This window comes from Mobula birostris, chromosome 3 (assembly GCF_030028105.1).
Source record: "Mobula birostris isolate sMobBir1 chromosome 3, sMobBir1.hap1, whole genome shotgun sequence".
In the NCBI taxonomy this organism is placed as follows: domain Eukaryota; kingdom Metazoa; phylum Chordata; class Chondrichthyes; order Myliobatiformes; family Myliobatidae; genus Mobula; species Mobula birostris.
In genome coordinates, this window is record NC_092372.1 from 4537492 (window position 1) to 4557281 (window position 19790).

Below are 19790 nucleotides of genomic sequence, written 5' to 3' on the forward strand. Positions count from 1 at the left end.
GAAACAAAAAACCTACAGCACAATACAGGCCCTTGGGTCCACAAGGTTGTGCCGAACATGTCCCTACCTTAGAAATTACTAGGGTTACCTATAGCCCTCTATTTTTCTAAGCTCCATGTACCTATCCAAAAGTCTCTTAAAAGACTTTGTCGTATCCACCTCCACCACCATTGCCAGCAGCCCATTGCACGCACTCACCACTCTCTGAGTAAAAAACTTACCCCTGACATCTCCTCTGTACCTACTCCCCAGCACCTTAAACCTGTGTCCTCTTGTCACAACCATTTCAGCCCTGGGAAAAAACCTCTGACTATCCACACGATCAATCCTCTCATCATCTTATACACCTCTATCAGGTCACCTCTCATCCTCCATCGCTCCAAGGAGAAAAGGCCGAGTTCATTCAACCTATTCTCATAAGGCATGCTCCCCAATCCAGGCAACATCCTTGTAAATCTCCTCTGCACCCTTTCTATGGCTTCCACATCCTTCCTGTAGTGAGGTGACCAGAACTGAGCACAGTGCTCCAAGTGGGGTCTGACTAGGGTCTGATACAGCTGCAACATTACCTCTCGGCTCCTAAATTTAATTCCACAATTGATGAAGGCCAATACACTGTATGCCTTCTTAACCACAGAGTCAACCTGCGCAGCTGCTTTGAGTGTCCTATGGACTCGGACCCCAAGATCCCTCTGATTCTCCACACTGCCAAGAGTCTTAACATTAATGCTATATTCTGCCATCATATTTGACCTACCAAAATGAACCCCCTCACACTTACCTGGGTTGAACTCCATCTGCCACTTCTCAGCCCAGTTTTGCATCCTATCAATGTCCCGCTGTAACCTCTGACAGCCCTCCACATGACCCCAACACCGCCAACCTTTGTGTCATCAGCAAACTTACTAACCCATCCCTCTACTTCCTCATCCAGGTTATTTATAAAAATCACAAAGAGTAAGGGTCCCAGAACAGATCCCTGAGGCACTCCACTGGTGACTGACCTCCATGCAGAATATGACCCGTCTACAACCACTCTTTGCCTTCTGTGGGCAAGCCAGTTCTGGATCCACAAAGCAATGTCCCCTTGGATCCCATGCCTCTTTACTTTCTCAATAAGCCTTGCATGGGGTACCTTATCAAACACCTTGCTGAAATCCATATACACTACATCTACTGCTCTTCCTTCATCAATGTGTTTAGTCACATCCTCTAAAAATTCTTTCAGGCTTGTAAGGCATGACCTGCCCTTGACAAAGCCATGCTGACTACTCCTAATCAGATTGTGTCTCTCCAAATGTTCATAAATCCTACCTCTCAGGATCTTCTCCATCAACTTACCAACCACTGAGGTAAGACTCACTGGTCTATAATTTCTTGGGCTATCTCTACTCTCTTTCTTGAATAAAGGAACAACATTCGCAACCCTCCAATCCTCCGGAACCTCTCCCGTCCCCGTTGATGATGCAAGAATCATCGTCAGAGTCTCAGCAATCTCCTCCCTCGCCTCCCACAGTAGCCTGGGGTACATCTCATCCGGTCCTGGCGACTTATCCAACTTGAACACTTTCCAAAAGCTCCAGCACATCCTCTTTCTTAATATCTACATGCTCAAGCTTTTCAGTCTGGTGCAAGTCATCACTACAATCACTAAGATCCTTTTCCATAGTGAATACTGAAGTAAAGTATTCATTAAGTACCTTTGCTATTTCCTCTGGTTCCATACACACATTCCCACTGTCACACTTGATAGGTCCTACTCTTTCACATCTTATCCTCTTCCTCTTCACATAGTTATAGAATGCCTTGGGGTTTTCTTTAATCCTGTTCGCCAAGGCCTTCTCATGGCCCCATCTGGCTCTCCTAATTTCCTTCTTAAGCTCCTTCCTTTTAGCCTTATAATCTTCTAGATCTCTAACATTACTTAGCTCTCTGAACCTTTTGTAACCTTTTCTTTTCTTCTTGACTAGATTTATTACAGCCTTTGTACACCACAGTTCCTGTACCCTACCATAACTTCCCTGTCTCATTGGAATGTACCTATGCAGAACTCCACACAAATATCTCCTGAATATTTGCCATATTTCTTCCGTACTTTTCCTTGAGAACGTCTGTTTCCAATTTAAGCCTCCAGTTTCCTGCCTGATAGCCTCATCATTCCCCTTGCTCCAATTAAATGCTTTTCTAACTTGTCTGTTCCTATCTCTCTCCAATGCAATTGTAAAGGAGACAGAATTATGATCACTATCTCCAAAATGCTCTCCCACTGAGAGATCTGACACCAGACCAGGTTCATTTCCCAATACCAGATCAAGTACAGTCTCTCCTCTTGTAGGCTTATCTACACATTGTGTCAAGAAACGTTCCTGAACACACCTAACAAACTCCATCCCATCTAAACCCCTTGCTCTAGGGAGATGCCACTTGATATTTTGGGAAATTAAAATCTCCCATCACGACAACTCTGTAATTATTACACCTTTCCAGGATCTGTTTCCCTATCTGCTCCTCAATATTCCTGTTATTATTGGGTGGTCTATAAAAAACACCCAGTAGAGTTATTGACCCCTTCCTGTTCCTAACCTCCACCCACAGAGACTCCATAGACAATCCCTCCATGGCATCCACCTTTTCTGCAGCCGTGACACTCTCTCTGATCAACAGTGCCACGACGCCACCTCTCTTGCCTCCCTCCCTGTCCTTTCTCAAACATCTGAAGCCTGGCACTTGAGTTTTTGTTTTGTCACCACTACTGGTCAATGGTGAAACTGACCCATCCTCTCCCACTGGCGACCCAAATACATCCACCACACTGCACGTCAATGGCAACATCTCTGTCTCCGTGACAACTGATTTGGCTGACAATGAAAGCGGGTTTCCTGTGGCATGTTACCATAGCGATTAGCCCAACGCATTACAGTGCCAGCGACTTGGGTTCAATTCTCAGTGCTGCCTGTAAGGAGTTTGTACATTCTCCCCATGTCAGTGTGAAGTTCCTCCAGGTGCTCTGGTTTCCTTCCACAGTCCAAAGGCACACGGACTAGGGTTTGGAAATTGTAGACATGCCACTGCAGAAGAATGGTGAGCTTGCAGGCTGTCCTTGCACTGTATTGGTTGTTGACACAAAACAACAAGTTTCGCTGTTCGTTTCGATGCGTATGTAACAAATAATTCCAATTGCTTTAAAGATTCTCTTTAAAATGATAAAAAATGAGGGAAGTGCATATTGAAGGAATCATTCAGTCTGAGGCATCTGAATGTATTAGTGTGTTAGTATAGGCTTCATTGTGGCCGAGGCATCCCTCACTTTGGGAATTGTGTTGATAGTTTGAGGGCTGCCAATGCCCCAACCCTCCGACAGTTAAAGGTAACTGCCGTGGCAATGATTCTCGGTAAAATCTCATCCTCTCATTCTGTACTGACCTGAAACTTCTCTCCAGTTCATTGGATCATTTAACTTTTATTCATCTGCGTGCCGAGCCTCTCCTTCCTCATCAGAGTTGCTGCATAGGGAATCTGGAAGACGGGGAAAGAGAGGGGATGAGTGAGACATAAAATGAGGAAATTGGTGACACTTAGAGCGAATTGTGGGCTAATTTGGAGCATTGTGTGCAGTTCATGTCACCTACCTACTGGAATGATGTCAATAACCCCATAAGACCATAAGATATAGGAGTAGAATTAGGCCATTGACCCATCGAGTCTGCTCCGCCATTTAATCATGGCTGATCCCTTTTTCCTCCCTCCTCAGCCCCACTTCCCAGAGGATAAAATGTAGGAGCAGTTCGTGGCGGTGTAAAAGAGCTTTGACCAGTGGCCAGGGTTGATTAGTAAGAGCAAATTAAAGGAAGGTAGGGGAAGGAGCAGCGGTCATCGTCGCGATTGGACATAGAGTGGTGACCTTAAGGCTTTAGCTCTTCCAGGTATCAGTGAGGAGAGGCTTCACTCGGAGGAAACAAAGGAAAGAAAAGCTCAAGTTTCCAGGCAGGATAGTGCAATGCTCCTCCTGTGACAATGAACACGCAGAGAGACCTCTAGTGTCCCTGATGACCACAACTGTGAGAAGTGGATCCAAATGCAGCTTCTAACAAACCGCATTAAGGAGCTGGAGCTGGAAACAGGTGAACACGAGATCATTCGGGTGGCTAAATGGGTGATAGATAGGACATACAGAAAAAACAAACGAGAAAATCTGCAAAAGCTGGAAATCCAAAGCAACATACAAAATGCTGGAGGAACTCAGCAGGCCAGGCAACATCTATGGAAAAGAGTACAGTTGACATTTTGGGCCAAGACCCTTCAGCAGGAGCTAGCCAATAATATTAAAAAGGATACCAAATGTTTCTTCAGATACATTAAGTGTAAATGAGAGGTGAGAGTGGATATTAGACCGCTGGAAAATGATGCTAGAGAGGTATACTTTATACTTTATTGTCGCCAAACAATTGATACTAGAATGTACAATCATCACAGCGATATTTGATTCTGCGCTGGATTACAAATATTGAATATTAAAAATAGTAAAAATTAGTAAATATTAAAAATTTAAATTACAAATCATAAATAGAAAAATGGAAAGTAAAGTAGTGCAAAAAAACCAAGAGGCAGGTCCGGATATTTGGAGGGTACGGCCCAGATCCGGGTCAGGATCCGTTCAGCAGTTTTATCACAGTTGGAAAGAAGTTGTTCCCAAATCTGGCCGTATGAGTCTTCAAGTTCCTGAGGCTTCTCCCAGAGGGAAGAGGGACGAAAGTGTGTTGGCTGGGTGGGTCGTGTCATTGATTATCCTGGCAGCACTGCTCCGACAGCGTGCGGTGTAAAGTGAGTCCAAGGACAGAAGATTGGTTTGTGTGATGTGCTGTGCCGTGTTCACGATCTTCTGCAGCTTCTTCCAGTCTTGGACAGGACAACTTCCATACCAGGTTGTGATGCACCCTAGAAGAATGCTTTCTACGGTGCATCTACAAAAATTAGTGAGGGGTTTAGGAGACAGGGGTCTCGGCCTGAAACGTCGACTGCACCTCTTCCTAGAGATGCTGCCTGGCCTGCTGCGTTCACCAGCAACTTTGATGTGTGTTGCCAAAATTTTTTGGTTTTCTCAGGAAGTAAAGGCGCTGGTGGGCCTTCTTGGCAGTGAACTCTGCTTGGCTGGACCAAGTCAGGTCATTTGTGATATTGACCCCGAGGAACTTAAAGCTTTTGACTTGGTCCACTTGCACACCACCGATGAAAATTGGGTCATGCGGGCCGCTACTCCTTCTGAAGTCAACAACCAATTCCTTCATCTTGCTGACGTTGAGGGATAGGTTATTGTCTTTGCACCATGCCACCAGGTTCTTAATTTCCTCTCTGTACTCAAACTCATCATTGCCCAAGATATGGCCTACAATTGTTGTGTCATCAGCAAACTTATATATTGAGTTCGATGGAAACTTGGCTACACAATCATGGGTGTACAGTGAGTACAGCAGGGGGCTGAGTACACAGCCTTGTGGGGCACCGGTGCTCAGAGTGATTGTAGAGGAGAGCTTGTCCCCTATTTTTACAGCCTGGGTCCTGTCTGTGAGGAAGTTGACGATCCAGCTGCACATCTGAGTACTTAGGCCCAAGTTCTGGAGCTTAGGAATCAGTTTATTTGGAATGATGGTATTAAAGACAGAGCCTTACGTATACATCTTTATTCTCCAGGTGTTCTAAGGAGGAATGTAGGGCCAGAGAGATGGCATCTGCCATTGACCTGTTGCTCCGGTAGGCGAATTGCAAAGCGTCGAGGCTGACCGGTAGGCTGTGGTTGATGTGTGCCATAACCAATCTCTCGAAGCACTTCATAGCAATTGATGTCAGAGCCACAGATCGATAGTCATTCAGGCATGCCACCTTGCTCTTCTTCGGCACTGGGATTATCGTTGCCTTCTTAAAACATGAGGGGATCTTAGACAGAAGCAAGGAGCAGCTGAAGATGTCAGCAAACACTCCAGCTAGCTCGCTTGCACAGGCCCGGAGAACCTGTCCTGGGACGCCATCTGGGCCTGTCACCTTCCTTGGATTTATCTTCAGGAAAGTCCTTCTAACGTCCTCCCCGGTGACGATGAATCTCGATGCCACCAAGTCTGGTTCATCCTAGAGGGAGCGGGACGCTCCTCTTCTGTTCGAATCTTGCGTAGAGTATGTTAAGTTCGTCAGGAAGAGAAACACCACAGTTATTGATATTCCCAGCCTTTTCTTTGCACCCTGTGACCTCATTTAGACCCTGCCATAGTCTACTGGCATCCCTCTGGTTAGCCTGGGCTTCCAACTTGCCTCGATATTGCCTCTTGGCGCCCTTAATGACTTTCCGGAGTTCACGCCTGGATTCCGTGTAGCGACTGGTATCCCCGGACCTAAAAGCCGCAGCTGTAGCCTTTAAAAGGGATTTGACCTCATAATTCATCTAAGATTTCCGGTTAGGGAATACCCGGATCGTCTTGTGAGACACACAGTCCTCTGTGCATTTCCAAATAAAGTCCGTGACAGCTGAGGCATACTCATCGAGGTTAGCTGCTGAGTCCTTGAAAACTAACCAGTCTACCGATTCAAAGCAGTCACGGAGGACCTCATCCGTTTCCTCCAGATGAGTAATGGGGGACATCACTGTGGAATTAACTAGCAGTATGGTGGAAGTTCCAGGTGTCAGGGGTCATGAAGAGTGTGAAGTTACATTACTAGAGAGAAGGTTCTTGGGAAACTGAAAGGTCTGAAGGTGGATAAGTCACCTGGACCAGATGGTGTACACAAAAGAGATCTGAAAGAGATGGCTGAAGAGATTGTTGAGTCATTAATAATAATCTGATAAAATCTCCTGATTTAAAAATAGTAAAAATTAGTAAATATTAAAAGGTGTGACTGCGAGTGAAACGGGTAGTGGGATCCAAGAGACAGTGCTGGAGGAGCCTCAGCGAGCCTAACTGGGGCACTGTAGTTCAGGGAGCCATTCAAAAGGGAGGAAGAAGAGAAATGCAGTGGTAATTGGGGGATAGTATAGTCAGGGGAATAGACAGAATTCTCTGTCGTGAGAATAGAGCGTCGTGAAGGCTGTGTTGCCCGCCTGGTGCCTGGGTTCAGGACATCTTATCTGACCTGCAGAGAAATTTTCAGTGGGAGGGGTAAGATCCAGTTGTCGTGGTCCATGTGGGTACCAATGACATAGGTAGAACAAGGAAAGAGGTTCTGCTGAGGGAATTTGAGCAGCTAGGGACTAAATTAGAAAGCAGAAACAAAAAGGTAGTAATCTCTGGATTCATGGGAAACTGGCACCAGTATTGGGGGAGGAGGGAGCTGTACCATTGGGAAGGGCTCCACCTGAACCGTGATGGGACCTGGATCTGAGTGAATTGCGTAACTAGGGCTGTGGATAGGGCTTTAAACTAAATAGTAGGGGGCTGGGTTCAATAGATTGGAGAAGTATGGATAAAATAAAAAAGAAAGTGTGGATAAAGATAAAGAAACAACAAAAGATAGAAAAGAGAAAAGTAAGAGTGGAGTGAAGAAAAGTCACGTGCAAAAGAATAAAAGATTACAAGATTTTAAAAGCACAATGTGTGTAAGGGCACTTTATTTGCCCGTAGTATTCGAAACAAGGTCAGTGAACTTGTGGCACAAATCACTGTAAAGACCTATGATTTAGTGGTCATTACAGAAACATGGTTGCAGGGTAGAGATGATTGGAAACTAAATTTAAGGATATCAGGTAATACAGAAGAATAAGCAGGAAGGTAAGGGAGGTGGGGTAGCGCTCTTGATTAAAGATGAGACCAGGGTGATAGTGAGAGATGATATAAGATCCAAGGAGCAGGATTCTGAATCCATCTGGGTAGAGATTAGGAATAGTAAAGGGAAAAAAAATCACAGGTGGGAGTTGTCTATCGGCCACCGAATAATAACATTACAGGGACACAAGCAATAAACAGAGAAATAGCTGAGGCATGTAAGAATGGAACAGCAGTTATCATGGGGGACTTTAACTTGCACGTAGATTGGGTGAATCAAGTTGGTCGAGGCAGTCTTGAGGAGGACTTCATAGAATGCATCCATGATGGCTTTCCTGAACAGCATGTTACTAAACCTACAAGGGAATGTGTTATCTTAGATCTGGTCCTGTGAAATGTGGCAGGTAAAATTAGTGATCTTGTAGTTAGGGATCCTCTTGGAAAGAGTGATCAAAATATGATTGAATTTCTCTTACAAATGGAGGGTGCAATTGTTCAATCTAAAACGAAGTGTATTATGCCTAAACAATGGAGACTACAATTGGATGAGGGAGGATTTGGCTAGTGTAGACTGAGAACACAGGCTATATGGTGGGACAGTTGAGGAACAGTGGAAGGCTTTCAAAGAGATTTTTCAACAAAAGTATATTCCATTTAAAAGCAAGGACAGTAAGGGTGGGGAGAGCCAGCCTTGGATAACTAAGGAAATAAAAGAACTAAAAGCTCATGCATAAAAAATCACCAACAGTAGTGGGGAAATGAAGATTGGGGAAACTTTAAAAAGCAACCAAGTACCACTAAGCATGCAATAAAGAAAGGGAAGCTAGATTATGAAAATAAACTAGCACAAAATATAAAAAATAGAAGTGGAAAAGGGTGGCTAAAGTGAATGTAGGTCTCTTGGAGGATGAGAAGGGGGGATTGATATTGGGTAATGAGGAAATAACTGAGGCTTTGAATGACTATTTTGTGTCAGTCTTCACGGTGGAGCACAAACCTAAGACGACGAAGAGAGATATTATGGATGCGGTGGGAGGTGAGGACCTTGATACAATAGCTATCACTAAAGAGGTAGTGCTGAGCAAACTTATGGGCCTGAAGATAGATAAATCCCCTGGTCCTGATGGAATGTATCCCAGGGTACTGAGAGAAACGGCAGAAGTTATAGGAGAGGCTTTGGTGACGATTTACCAAAATTCTCTGGACTCTGGACAGGTCCCAGCAGATTGGAAGACGGTGAATGTCACGCCACTGTTCAAAAAGGGATGTAGGTAAAAGACAGGTAACTATAGGCCAGTTAGTTTAACACCTGTATTTGGGAAATACTTGAAGCAACCCTTAATAGTTTCTTTTTTATTTGTTATTATTGTTTCTTTTTTATTTTGTTTGTATTTGCACAGATTGTTGTCTTTTGCACACTGGTTGTTTATCTGTCCAGTTGGGTGCAGTCTTTCATTGACTTTATTCTGGTTCTTGGATTTACTGTGAACGCCTGCAAGAAAATGAATCTTGGGGCACATGGTAACATATATGTACTTTGATACTAAATTTACTTTGAACTTGGAACTTTGAGGTAGGCACGTGGATGATAGAAAAATGGAGGGCTATGTGGGAGGGAAGGGTTAGATTGATCTTAGCGTAGGTGGAAGGATTGTTACAACTTTGGGCTGTGCTGTAGTGATCTATGTAAACAAGTTATGATGGTGGTGCCTAATTTGGTTCCCCGGTGATGAAGTCATTCTGAAGAATTGCCACTGCTGTAATGCGGGCGGTTACCGGGTCTGTAGGGTATGTGATTTTGAGGTGAAAAACAGATGAAGCTGATCTGAATCTTTCCCATCCATCACCACCCAGCAGCTGGTAAGTACCTCACTGCCAAAGTCAAAGTCAAGTTTATTATCAGATGCACAAATACACGTGTGCGCAAGTGTAATGAAAACCCTCCTTGCAGCAGTGTGACTGGCATATCTCAAAGTATATTTATTGTCAAAGTATGTATATGTCACCATATACAACCGTATATATCTATATCTTATTGCATTCCACAGTTTTTACTGTCATGTATTGCAATGTACTGCTGCCACAAAACAAATTTCATGACACGCAGAATGCCAGTGATACTAAACCCGACTCTGATTCTGAAATACAATAGAATTTATGAAAAACTACGCTTATACAAAGGCTAACAGACAACCAATGTACAGAGGAGAAATTGTACAAATAAAAAAATACATTAATAATGTCAAGTACACAATGTTCATAGAAAAATTATGAATTACACATAAAATATCCATGTTTTCACATGGAAGGACACAATCAGAGCATCCACTGCAGTATAAGGTGGTCAGATTGTTCCTGCGCGGGGGAGTAATTAGAGTTAAGCAGGTGGGGTCAGGGGTCATAAACATTTCCCCACTCTGGCCTCTAACCTCTTCTCTTTCCTCACCTGCCTGTCACCTCCCCCTGGTGTCTCCTCCTCCTTCCCTTTCTCCCATGGCTCACTCTCCTCTCTGATCAGATTCTTTCCTCTCCAGCCTTTTACCTTTCCCATCTATCACCCCCCAGATTCTTACCTCAAACCTTTCCCCCACCCAGCTGGCTTCACCTATCACCTGCCAGCTTGTCCTCTTCCCCCTTCCCCTACCTGCTTATTTTGACATCTTCCCTCTTCCTGTCCAGTCCTGACGAAGGGCGTCAGCCCGAAACATTGACGCTTTCTTTCTCTCCACCGATGCTGCCTGACCTGCTGAGTTCCTCCAGTATCTGGTGTGGTGAAGAGTCAGATGGGCGAGCGGATACAAACAACTAATACAACAATATCCTGTGCACCTCTCTCCAGGAAACAAAATCTGGCAGATGGGCAGGTGGCCAGATTTTTAAAAAAGGTGGGGTTTCCGTACATGTTTTATCCATGGCTGCAAACATTCAATTCACGTTAATTACTCTTTAATAAAATCTGTGAACATAGAACATTGAAGTACAGCACAGGACTACGCCCTTCGGCTCACAATGTCGTGCTAAACCATTTAAATTTGTAATCAAATGGCTAACTAAACTAATCTTTTCTGGCCACACAATATCCATACCCTTGCTTTTCACTCATATTCATCTGCCTATCTAAACATCTCATTAAAGTCTCTAATGTATCTGCCTCTACCAGCACCCCAGGCAGCCACCACTCTCTGTGTGAAAACCTATCCCTCACATCTCCAGTGAAGTAACCATCATTACCGCAGTGGTGTTTAGGCTGGGGCCCAAGCTACTTCCAAGGCTGTATGGTGAAACTCGGGTGTACCAATAATAAAGAGATTGGCACTTCACGGGAAACGTTGAAAGGGCTGTGAGATCTCTTGTGTCCTAATGAACTTCCACATCTGAACCAGTAAGAATTAACTGGACTCCCAGTCTGGCTGTGTGAAAATTGGGATGCTTCTCAAAGTTCAAAGTAAGTTTATTATCCAACTACATATGAGATTCATTTTCTTGCAGGCCTTTACAGAAAAAAAGAGGAACACAAGGAATAGAGCTTATGAAAAACTGCATAAATAGACAAAGCCTGAAGCATTGTTGAGGATCCCTACCACCCACCCCACAATCTCTCTGACCCACTACCATCAGGAAGGAGGTACAGGAGCATCAGGACTGGGACTGTCAGACTGGGTAACAGCTTCTTCCCTCAGGCTGTGAGACTAATGTATACTTTGTCACTACAGAGAGCTGTTCACTCTTTACTTGTGCTGTGTGCTACATACATTTTGAATTATATTCTATTAATTTACTTATGGTAATATTTTGGTTTAAGTCTGTGTGTGATACATGTTTTGTGGGTGCACTGTGGTCCAGAGGAACATTGTTTCGTTTGGTTGGATATGTATACAGTCAGATGACAATAAACTTGAATTTGAATTTAAAGACTGACAAACATATGTGGAAAATAAGGAAAACTGTGCAAATAATAAACAACACTGAGAACTTGAGTTGTCAAGTCCTTGGAAGTGAGTCTGTAGCTTGTGGGATGAGCTCAGTGTTGAGTGAGTGAGGTTGAGAAAGTGAGTCTGTAGTTTGTGGGATGAGAGTGTTGAGTGAGTGAGGTTTTCCACACTGGTTTATTTATTTATTTAGAGAGACAGCAGGGAACAGGCCTTTCCGGCCCAATGAGCCACACGATCCACCAATCCCCGGATTTAAACCTCGCCCAATCTTAGCACAATGCACAATGACCAATTAACCTGCTAACTGGTACGTCTTTGGACTGTGGGAGGGAACTGGAGCGCCCGGAGAAAACCCTCGTATTCCACGGGGAGGATGTACAGACTCATTACAGAGGACTTTGGGATTGAACTCTGAACACCAATGCCCTGAGCTGTAATAGTGTCACAATAAGTTGTAACAGCATTGCACAACAAATTAGAAGGAAATGGTTTTAATTCCACTGTCCTGACAATCAACACTGATGTGTACAACAAGCTAAAAGGAACACAAATGAACTCACTAACATAATACATTTGAAAAGCCATAACGCCAGAAGAAATAGGAGCAGAATTAGGCCATTCAGCCCATCAACTTTGCTCTACCATTTCATCATGGCTGATCCATTTCCCTCTCACCCCAATCTGCCATCTTCTACCCATATCCCTTCATGTCCTGACTAATCAAGAGTCTATCAACCTCTGCCTTAAATATACCCAATGAATTGACCTCCACAGCTGCCTGTGGCAATGAATTCCAAAGATTCACTCCCCTCCTCATCTCTGTTCTAAAATGACTCCCCTCTATTCTGAGGCTGTGCTCTCTGGTCTTAGACTCTCCCACTACAGGGAACATCCTCTCCACATCCATTCTATTGAGGCCTTTCAACATTCAATAGATTTCAATGGGGTCGCCCCTCATTCTTCTAAACTCCAGTGACTACAGGTCCAGAGCCATCACATGCTCCTCATATGTTAACCTTTTCATTCCTGGAATTAATCTCATAAACTTCCACTGGACCCTCCCAAATACCAGCGACATCCTTTCTTCAGATAAAGGCCCAAAACTGCTCACAATAGTCCAAGCGTGGTTTGGCCAGTGCCTCAGTAACGTTACACACAATTTCTTAATGTTTTCATCCCAATGCTACACACTAATGTGCTTAGACAAAGTTTACTTTTACATCTCTAGAATTCCAACTGTACAAAAGACTAGAAAATATAAACCAAGAGAATCATAGCTGCATCCAACCTTATGAATAAAGATATTATACTTAGATACATTATGAACATTTAAGAAACTCTTAGATGGGCAGACAGACACCAGAAAAGTGGAGGGCTATGTAGGAGAGAAGGGGTAGGTTGATTTTAGAGTAGGTTAAAGGGTTAGCATTATATCATGGGCCGAAGGGCCTGTACTGCTCTACGTTCTATTATGAAAACAAAGTTTTAAATGCTGATCAATTTTCCTGGTTAATGGCAAATTTAAAATCTGACAACATCGAAACATCTTTCAGAAACCAGAGTAACACACACAAAATGCTGGAGGAATCCAGAAAATTAAGCAGCACCTACAGAGGCTAATAAAGAGGCGACATTTTGGGCTGAGCTCCTTCATCTGGACTGGAAAGGAAGGGAGAGGAGGCCAGAATAAGAAGGTGGTGGCATCGACTGTTTATTCATTTCCATAGACGCTGCCTGACCTGCTGAGTTCCTCCAGCATTTTGTGTGTGTTGCTCTGGATTTCCAGCATCTGTAGAATCTCTTGTGGACCAGATGAACTATATCCTAGAGTCCTGAGAGAGGTTGCCAAAAGATAACGGGTGCATTGATCATGATCATTCAAGAATCACTTGATTCTATCATGGTCCCAAATGACAGGAAAGTTGCAAATGTCACTCCACCCTATAAGAAGGGAGGAAGGCAAAAGAAGGTAAATTATAGGCCTCATGCAAGACTCCCAGAAGATTAATTTACAGGCTGAGTCTGTGGTAAAAAAAGGCAAATGCAATGTTGGCATTTATTTCAAGGGCAATAGAATATAAAAACAAGGAGTTAATGCTGAGGCTTTATAAGACACTTAGAGTATCGTCAAAAGTTCTGTGCCCCATATTTCAGAAAGGATGTGTTCTCCTTGGCCAGAGTCCAGAGGAGGTTCATGAGGATGATTCCAGGAATGAAGGGGTTAACATATGAGGAGTGTTTGGCAGCTTTGGGTCTGTACTCACTGGAATTTAGAAGAATGCAGGGGGATCTCATTGAAACCTACCAAATGTTGAAAGGACTAGAAAGGATGGATGTGGAGAGGATGTTTCCTATGTCAGGGGTATCCAGAACTAGAGGGCACAGCCTCAAAACTGATGGGCAACCTTTTAGAGCAGAGGTAAGGAGGAATTTTTTTTAGCCAGAGTAGTAAACCTGAGGAACACTCTGCCACAGACTGAGGAGGATACCAAGTCCATGGGTATATTTAAGAGGAAGTTCATAGGTTCCTGATCAGTCTGGGCATCAAAGGATATGCCGAGAAGGCAAGTGTGTGGGGTTGATGGGATCCGGGATCAGCCGTGATGGAATGGGGGAGCAGACTCAATGGGCTGAATGGTCTAATTCTGCTCCTCTGTTTTATGGAAACCAAACATGTGTTTTCAGGGCCAGAGGTTGTACTCAAATGGCTAAATATTCTGATGTGGGAACTGTGCTGCTGAACGTTATTGTCATTCATGTGAGAAAAGGTTTATTATGCCAGAAGTTACAAGAAGGGCTGCATTTTAATGTCCTCAACATCATCCTCCCCAGCCACAAGGAAACCAGCCTCCCCAGCAACAGGGACACCTTCAAAAGGCAATGCCTCAAAAAGGCAGCATCCATCATTAACGACCCCATCACCCAGGACATGCCCTCTTTTCATTGCTACCATCAGGGAGGTACAGGAGCCTGAAGGCACACACTCAGTGATTCAGGAACAGCCTCTTCCCCTCTGACATCAGATTTCTGAATGGACAATGAACCCATGAACACCACATCACTATTTTTCCCTCTTTTTGCGCCACTTACTTAATTTATTTTTAGACACATTTATTACAGTTTTTATTGTTATGTATTGCATTACACTGCTGCCGCAAAACAACAAATTTCACAACCTAAGCCAGTGCTGTTAAACCTGATTCAGATTCACTATTTGGCAAATCACCCATCCTCGCACGGTAACTGTTATCTGGGTAGATGTTGATAGAAGTACTGCCCATAAGCTATTGCACTTCATTTTCATTTTTAAATCTTTTTTATTAATTATTATTGAAAATCAACAAAAAACATTAAAGTAATCAAGTCAACATGTCAATAAGTACAATAAGAATTAAATTATCAAATAACTGATTAACAAAGCTAAAAAATATATATCAATAATAATAAGAAAAAACATAATGTTAAAACTATTTTTTTGGGGAAAAAAAGAAGGAAAAAAGAACCCCTACTAACTAAAGCAAAAAAAACTCTACAAACAAAAAAAAATGAAAAAAACAATTGGGAGCACAACCCTGGAGCTATACGCCATACAAGCTTCCATAAAAGAAAAACATCAACTTGCCAACCAAATCCATTTAAACAAGAATCAGAAGGGGACCACCTTAATTAACTCCAATCAAACGATAGTAGCGGGCAAAAGAACCCCACCTTTTCTCAAGTCAAACCGAGGATCAAAAGTTCGACTCCTGATTTTCTCCAAACTAAGACTTAACATCACCTGAGAGAACCATTGTATCAAAGTGGGAGCAGAGGCATCTTTCCATTTTAATAAAATAGCCCTTCTGGCCAATAATGTAACAAATGCAATTACATGTTGGTCTGTTATAGAAATACCATGAATATATTGAGGGATTTTACCAAACAAAACTGTCAATTTATTAGGTTGTAAATTAATTTTTAAAGCTTTAGAAATTGTAGAGAAAACAGATGTCCAAAACTGTTTCAATACAGAACACGACCAAAACATATGTATCAATATAGCCGTCTCAGTTTTACATCTATCACACTGACTATCAGGGTCTGGTCAGGGAGAGTGAGGAGTTGATAGAGAGGAGTTGCAGGCAGGTGGTCATGCCGGGGCCACGGGAGGCAGACAAGTGGGTCACGGTTAGGAGGGGGAAGGGGAAGAGTCAGGTAATAGGGAGTACCCCGATGGCTGTACCCCTTAACAATAGGTACTCCTGTTTGAGTACTGTTGGAGGGGACAGCTTACCCGGGGGAAGTGACAGTGGCCATGCCTCCGGCACAGAGTCTGGCCCTGTAGCTCAGAAGGGTAGGGCAAGGAAGAGGAGGGCAGTTGTGATAGGGGACTCGATAGTAAGGGGGTCAGATAGGCGATTCTGTGGACGCAGTCCAGAGACCTGGATGGTAGTCTGCCTCCCTGGTGCCAGGGTCCGGGATATTTCTGATCGTGTCCAAGATATCCTGAAGTGGGAGGGTGAGGAGCCAGAGGTCGTGGTACATATAGCTACCAATGACATAGGTAGGAAAAGGAATGAGGTCCTGAAAGGAGAATATAGGGAGCTAGGAAGGGAGTTGAGAAAAAGGACCGCAAAGGTAGTAATCTCGGGATTACTGCCTGTGCCACGCGACAGTGAGAGTAGGAATGCGATGAGGTGGAGGATAAATGCGTGGCTGAGGGATTGGAGCAGGGGGCAGGGATTCAAGTTTTTGGATCATTGGGACCTCTTTTCGCGCAGGCATGACCTGTACAAAAATGACGGGTTACACTTGAATCCTAGGGGGACCAATATCCTGGCAGGGAGATTAGCGAGGGCTACTGAGGTGACTTTAAACTAGAATGGTTGGGGGGTGGGAATCAAATTAAAGAGGCTAGGCGTGAGGAGGTTAGTTCACAACAGGGGGATGGGAACCAGTGCAGAGAGACGGGGGTGTAAAGTGAGGGTAGAAGCAAGAAGTACTAAGGAGAAGAGTAAAAGTGGCAGGCCGACAAATCCAGGGCAAGCATTAAAAAGGGCCACTTTTCAACATAATTGTATAAGGGCTAAGAGAGTTGTAAAAGAGCGCCTGAAGGCTTTGTGTGTCAATGCAAGGAGCATTCGTAATAAGGTGGATGAATTGAAAGTGCAGATTGTTATTAATGATTATGATATAGTTGGGATCACAGAGACATGGCTCCAGGGTGACCAGGGATGGGAGCTCAACATTCAGGGATATTCAATATTCAGGAGGGATAGACATGAAGGGAGGGGAGGTGGGGTGGCATTGCTGGTTAAAGAAGAGACTAACGCAATAGAAAGGAAGGACATAAGCCGGGAAGATGTGGAATCGATATGGGTAGAGCTGCATAACACTAAGGGGCAGAAGACGCTGGTGGGAGTTGTGTACAGGCCACCTAACAGTAGTAGTGAGGTCAGAGATGGTATTAAACAGGAAATTAGAAATGTGTGCAATAAAGGAACAGCAGTTATAATGGGTGACTTCAATCTACATGTAGATTGGGTGAACCAAATTGGTAAAGGTGCTGAGGAAGAGGATTTCTTGGAATGTATGCGGGATGGTTTTTTGAACCAACATGTCGAGGAACCAACTACAGAGCAGGCTATTCTGGACTGGGTTTTGAGCAATGAGGAAGGGTTAATTAGCAATCTTGTCGTGAGAGGCCCTTTGGGTAAGAGTGACCATAATATGGTGGAATTCTTCATTAAGATGGAGAGTGACATAGTTAATTCAGAAACAAAGGTTCTGAACTTAAAGAGGGGTAACTTTGAATGTATGAAATGTGAATTAGCTAAGATAGACTGGCAAATGACACTTAAAGGATTGACGGTGGATATGCAATGGCAAGCATTTAAAGGTTGCACGGATGAACTACAACAATTGTTCATCCCAGTTTGGCAAAAGAATAAATCAAGGAAGGCAGTGCACCCGTGGCTGACAAGAGAAATTAGGGATAGTATCAATTCCAAAGAAGCAGCATACAAATTAGCCAGAGAAAGTGGCTCACCTGAGGACTGGGAGAAATTCAGAGTTCAGCAGAGGAGGACAAAGGGCTTAATTAGGAAGGGGAAAAAAGATTATGAGAGAAAACTGGCAGGGAACATAAAAACTGACTGTAAAAGCTTTTATAGGTATGTAAAAAGGAAAAGACTGGTAAAGACAAATGTAGGTCCCCTACAGACAGAAACAGGTGAATTGATTGTGGGGACCAAGGACATGGCAGACCAATTGAATAATTACTTTGGTTCTGTCTTCACTAAGGAGGACATAAATAATCTTCCAGAAATAGTAGGGGACAGAGGGTCCAGTGAGATGGAGGAACTGAGCGAAATACTTGTTAGTGGGGAAGTGGTGTTAGGTAAATTGAAGGGATTGAAGGCAGATAAATCCCCAGGGCCAGATGGTTGGCATCCTAGAGTGCTTAAGGAAGTAGCCCAAGAAATAGTGGATGCATTAGTGATAATTTTTCAAAACTCGTTAGATTCTGGACTAGTTCCTGAGGATTGGAGGGTGGCTAATGTAACCCCACTTTTTAAAAAAGGAGGGAGAGAGAAACCGGGGAATTATAGACCGGTTAGCCTAACGTCGGTGGTGGGGAAACTGCTGGAGTCAGTTATCAAAGATGTGATAACAGCACATTTGGAAAGCGGTGAAATCATCGGACAAAGTCAGCATGGATTTGTGAAGGGAAAATCATGTCTGACGAATCTCATTGAATTTTTTGAGGATGTAACTAGTAGAGTGGATAGGGGAGAACCAGTGGATGTGGTATATTTGGATTTTCAAAAGGCTTTTGACAAGGTCCCACACAGGAGATTAGTGTGCAAACTTAAAGCACATGGTATTGGGGGTAAGGTATTGATGTGGATGGAGAATTGGTTAGCAGACAGGAAGCAAAGAGTGGGAATAAACGGGACCTTTTCAGAATGGCAGGCGGTGACTAGTGGGGTACCGCAAGGCTCAGTGCTGGGACCCCAGTTGTTTACAATATATATTAATGACTTGGATGAGGGAATTAAATGCAGCATCTCCAAGTTTGCGGATGACACGAAGCTGGGTGGCAGTGTTAGCTGTGAGGAGGATGCTAAGAGGATGCAGAGTGACTTGGATAGGTTGGGTGAGTGGGCAAATTCATGGCAAATGCAATTTAATGTGGATAAATGTGAAGTTATCCACTTTGGTAGCAAAAATAGGAAAACAGATTATTATCTGAATGGTGGCCGATTAGGAAAAGGGGAGGTGCAACGAGACCTGGGTGTCATTATACACCAGTCATTGAAAGTGGGCATGCAGGTACAGCAGGCGGTGAAAAAGGCGAATGGTATGCTGGCATTTATAGCGAGAGGATTCGAGTACAGGAGCAGAGAGGTACTACTGCAGTTGTACAAGGCCTTGGTGAGACCACACCTGGAGTATTGTGTGCAGTTTTGGTCCCCTAATCTGAGGAAAGACATCCTTGCCATAGAGGGAGTACAAAGAAGGTTCACCAGATTGATTCCTGGGATGGCAGGACTTTCATATGAAGAAAGACTGGATGAACTGGGCTTGTACTCGTTGGAATTTAGAAGATTGAGGGGGGATCTGATTGAAACGTATAAGATCCTAAAGGGATTGGACAGGCTAGATGCAGGAAGATTATTCCCGATGTTGGGGAAGTCCAGAACTAGGGGCCACAGTTTGAGGATAGAGGGGAAGCCTTTTAGGACCGAGATTAGGAAAAACTTCTTCACACAGAGAGTGCTGAATCTGTGGAATTCTCTGCCACAGGAAACAGTTGAGGCCAGTTCATTGGCTATATTTAAGAGGGAGTTAGATATGGCCCTTGTGGCTACGGGGGTCAGGGGGTATGGAGGGAAGGCTGGGGCGGGGTCCTGAGTTGGATGATCAGCCATGATCATAATAAATGGTGGTGCAGGCTCGAAGGGCCGAATGGCCTACTCCTACACCTATTTTCTACGTTTCTACGTTTCTATCAACATTAGGAAATATTTTAGACAGTCTCTCCTCTGTCAAATAGTAACAATATACAATTTTAAATTGAATTAGAGAGTGACTGGCACAAATCAAAGAAGAGTTAACTAACTTCAAAATT

At 43.7% G+C, this 19790-nt stretch overlaps 1 protein-coding gene across 1 annotated transcript in view; it reads right to left on the reverse strand.

Annotated features, from left to right (window-relative positions):
• skor2 (SKI family transcriptional corepressor 2) overlaps positions 1-19790 on the reverse strand; it is a 53935-nt gene that overhangs the window by 11651 nt on the left and 22494 nt on the right. Inside the window, exon 8 of the mRNA XM_072252111.1 lies at positions 3424-3516. Within this exon, the coding sequence (XP_072108212.1) occupies positions 3454-3516 (63 nt within the window). The 3' untranslated portion in view covers positions 3424-3453. The remainder of the gene's footprint in view (positions 1-3423; positions 3517-19790) is intronic.